The sequence below is a fragment of the Pteropus vampyrus genome, unplaced genomic scaffold (assembly GCF_000151845.1).
Source record: "Pteropus vampyrus isolate Shadow unplaced genomic scaffold, Pvam_2.0 Scaffold9, whole genome shotgun sequence".
Taxonomy (NCBI): domain Eukaryota; kingdom Metazoa; phylum Chordata; class Mammalia; order Chiroptera; family Pteropodidae; genus Pteropus; species Pteropus vampyrus.
Genome location: NW_011888790.1, coordinates 16,994,106 through 16,998,509, shown reverse-complemented (window position 1 = coordinate 16,998,509; position 4,404 = coordinate 16,994,106). Strand labels below are relative to the sequence as shown.

Genomic DNA, 4,404 nt, shown 5'->3' with positions numbered 1-4,404 from the left:
TTAAATACACAGCAAAAGCATGTGCTGTGGAGCCAACCTATTTCTCAGTATCAAGTAAGAAAAAATATGTTTATAGGAAAAAGACAGCTGAACAGAAAAGTTTAATATATAATAGAGTGTTAAATAATTTAGCTAAACTTCAGCTATACCTAAGTGCCTGGTACCTTTATTCTCTTCTATTTGTATACTTTGCTTGTAGAAAAGTACTCATGATGTCTGAATACATTAGTGGTTTGCTCAGAATAAATGGGCATATGGAGCTTTCTATGTCTCCTTTCCTTCCCCTCAATAATACAATAGTAGCTTCTATTTATGTAGTGTTGACTCTGTGCCAGGCAAAGGGGTAAGCACTTTTCATACAATATCTAAGTTAATAATATAGTAATTAGTGTGGAGCAAGTCATTTTTTTCCCTCCATTTTAGACTTGACAGATAATTCTCATTAACCTAATGTTTTTGCTTGTGAAAAACCTCTGCAAAGGTAGTCAGAAACTTATCCTTTAAGATTTTTTTAAAATCATGTATTTAAATCACTTAGTGAAATCTCAATTAAGGTTTCAAGATGTGCAACTGAAAATAACCAGTTTGAGCCAAGAAACATCAGGTCCTCCCCTCTTCTTTATCTTTCAATTAATTTACTTCTTTTAAATTATTCTGTCCTTACTTCTCCATTAATAATAGCACCATGCCACCTAAAGTCCTCATCTATCCTCTGCCACTATAATAGCCTCCAATAGCCTGTGCTCTCATCTCCTTTCTCAGCCATCTTCCAAATGCCACTGAAGTAATTAATTTAAAAGGTGAACTTAACCATACAACATTAAAAGCCTTTCTCTGACTCGCCATTGCCATTATTTATTCATATGACAAATATTTATAGAGCATCTTCTACATGCTAAGAACTAGCCCATGAGCTGAGGATTTAGTAGTGTATAAGAAAGGTAAAGGTTCTGTCCTCATGGAGTTTAATTCCAGTAAGAAAGACTGTACAACACCATTAAAAGTGCCCTTAATTTGGCCCCTGCAAATCTTTCCAGCCTTACCTGCCTCAAACTGTGGGCACCAGCAAAGTGGAGCTTCCTACACACTCTGTGCTTTTCTGTGTCTTAGAGTGCTTCTACCATTCCAATGGAGATATTTCCAATTATTTAAAGCCTAAGCTAAGGTGTTATGTTCTCTGATAATCTTGCTATCTACACCCTCCAGACGCCTTATTCTATTGGGGTAGGTGCTATTGTACTCAATAGTGTGCTGGTAAATGGACGGAGAGCCTCGATTTATGGTATTTGCTGATTTATGTGGTTAAAATACTCCCACAAGGACTGATTTCACGTACCAATGTGAATTAAGTTGGCTTACAAATTTTGTGAAAAATTAATGATTGATTGGCTTTTATGAGCCAGAGCAATCTGCCCCTAACACAGCACTGCCTCTGTTGTTCTATCATACAAACTAAGGCATATTTAATATATTTATTCTTCTCTTTTTTTAAACAAATATTTGTTGAGCACTTAGTGTTCTGCAGTCTGTGCCATACCACTAAGCATTTAACAATTGGTTGAATATATGTATAATTCCCCAGCACAGAGAGCTCAGTCTAGGTATGAAGAGAATAAAATATAGCTCTGATGGGTCCGTATTAGCAATAAATGTAGGGTTACTTAGACCATATGTTAGATACTTATTTTTATTTTGCTGAGTGAATGAATGGATGAATAAATAAATACATAAGTATTTGGATATGCATCAGTCATAGAAGAATTTACATTAGAAAAATTGTCTTCTTTTATAAAAGCAATGAAAATAAAGGTAAAGAGATCTTCTGAGTTCAAAGAAATTCTCCACCATGTCATTAAAAAAAGAAAAGTTGTTGCTAAGAGTAAGTAAGAGAGTCTAGAATGAGGTTTAAAAAAGAGAAAGAGAATCCCAGTGTTTTGACAACAGCTACTTAGGGGAAACTTGAGCGGCTGCATTTATTATTAAATAGAAAACAAATATCACATAATGATGTTTTTTCATGATCTCCACAGATGAAAAAAATCACTTGATAGTATACATTTTTCGAATTTTGATTGGAACTGGATCAGCTATTGTTCTTCTTTGTCTCTTGGGTTATTTGGGAATTCACTATGAAATCAGATGGCTCCTAATTCTGGTATGTATTTCACTTTAATAGCCTGAATATGTATCTTTGATTGTGAGTGTCCAAGTCACACAAATGAGCTGAATGATTTATTTTATCATAACACTGTGGTGTAGTGTGCCCTTGGGCAAAGGGCAAATGGAACAGTAGAATATTCTTGAAGAATTTTGTATAGATCGAATCTGTACCTACCTCAGCACTTGTACACTTTGATATTAATTTTTAGCACAGAGTCAGTAAGAATTTATCTCCTACGATGAACTACAATGAACCAAGCTTGAGAATCTAAAGATTACAATTAGAATGAAGTATATTAAAGTCAATGAGCAATGTAGCTTAGCAAGGAAAAGGAAACATGTCCTGTAGTCAGCACATTTTCTCCTTATGGGCATGCCATGCAGGATCTTATAAATGAGATCACAATTTATTATTTAAAACAGAGAAATGTAACTGCTGAGAGAGGCAGACTCTGGCATCTGGCAAGTGCTCTCTCCCAAAGCATGTAACATGAAAAGATATATTATAATCAGAAATATAGACTTGAATGTGAGCCATTTCCTATAGAGTTGGTATGTATGGAACATAATTCACACACTTAGATGTAATATAGTTTTTAACTTTTCTTTAAATCTAATTAATTTTAATTTTACAGTCACACTCCTGTCAAGCAGATAAGAAATTCAACTGCAGTCATGTGTCTTGCCAGGAAGAATGCAGAAATACTTAGCTTTTATATATCACTGAAAGTCTGGGGATCACTCCGGACAGTGGTTTTTGTCTACACTGCTCAAGAGAACTGACTATTTGAATTTCCTTCTGTGACAGTTTTAGATCTGAATGAAGATGGTATCAACAATTCTATTATTCTATGAGGGTTTTCATGAAATATTATCACTTCTTTCTTTCTCACTCTTATCCAAATGTCCATTGCTATTTTTTCTTTGCTTTTTTTGTTTTAAAAAATTCAGCCAGAGGAGAGAAAGAGCTATTAGGGAGATCATTTTATAAACTATATAAATGTCTAACCAATGTACTGTATACTTGAAACTAATAATAAAATAAAATTAAAAAATAATTTTCACTCGTGTGAGGGCAGGAAACTTCAGCAATGCCTATGTATATTTTAATACTGAATAGTTCATATGATGTACATTTTTCCATCATTGTAGTTAGCATCTAAAAATATATTAGAATTATAGTTACCATCTCCATTTTTCTTTTGTTTTAGTATGCAGTACAGGTAATAGGGGCTTTTGGTGTTCAGGTTGTACTTTCAGCACTCATCTTCACAATGAAAGAGGAGGTAAGGGAAAATCATCTTTTTATTTGAAATCTAAAAAATTTTGGATACCTTAGATTATTGAGACCCATGAGCTTATATTAAAAGCTAAAGGTAAATAACTTTGGAGGGAAAAAAGAGTCAATGGAAGTACTAGAATTCTATATAGGAAGGGGCCTAAGATTAGATTGCAAGGGTGTGTTCAGGAATTTGTCTATTTTCAGAAGATTGAGAATATTGTAAATAACAAAGAATGTGGATGAAGAAGAGTTGATACTGAGTGTGGAAAACCCAAAATTGGCCTCCCAGCTTCCCCCTCTTCCCACCCCCCACCCCGGCTACCACTGTTGACCCAATGTTTTTATAAAGAAATATCTTTAGAATTGTACTAATTTGAAATTTAGCAATTTCTTTTAAGTAAGATGGACTGAAGTTGTATTTTGCATAGATATGATCATGAATGATATAGATAAATTAATTAGAACAAGATTTATATTTATCAAGGTAAGTTCAAAATAGCACATAATAAATTGCCTGAAAAACTTTTTAGTAACAAATCTTACCTATTATGACCTACAGTTACTTTTAATATTTCAAGAAACTTCAGTGTTTCAGTGTAGCCAGGGCCTGTCTTTGTATCATGAGAGATTGTCCGATAGTGAAAAGAGCGTAGATTTGAAGTAGTACAGATCTCTGACTAGAGATCAACAAGCTACTTAATAGCCTTAAGCCTGTGTCTTCATCTGTAGAGTATGGTTATACCTACCTACCTCACAGTTATCTTTAACTGACAACTTATAAATTTCCTGTCATAAAGTAGTTATTTAAGAGCCCTTTTCCTTCCATTTAATTTAGAAGAAGCCCTCAATTAGTTCTTATGCTTCCTAGCATTCAAATTCTCTCTATATGTAGACTCCTAAATAATGGCCAGACCTCAACAAAATCTTTCTTATATAATACCACTGCCTTTCAACTTTATTTG

General features: G+C 33.8%; 1 protein-coding gene across 1 annotated transcript in view; it reads left to right on the top strand.

The window, feature by feature from the left end:
- The window catches only part of TSPAN19 (tetraspanin 19), a 20,204-nt gene that overhangs the window by 8,144 nt on the left and 7,656 nt on the right, over positions 1 to 4,404 (top strand). Inside the window, exons 5-6 of the mRNA XM_011374960.2 lie at positions 2,031 to 2,155; positions 3,372 to 3,446. Of these exons, the coding sequence (XP_011373262.1) occupies positions 2,031 to 2,155; positions 3,372 to 3,446 (200 nt within the window). The remainder of the gene's footprint in view (positions 1 to 2,030; positions 2,156 to 3,371; positions 3,447 to 4,404) is intronic.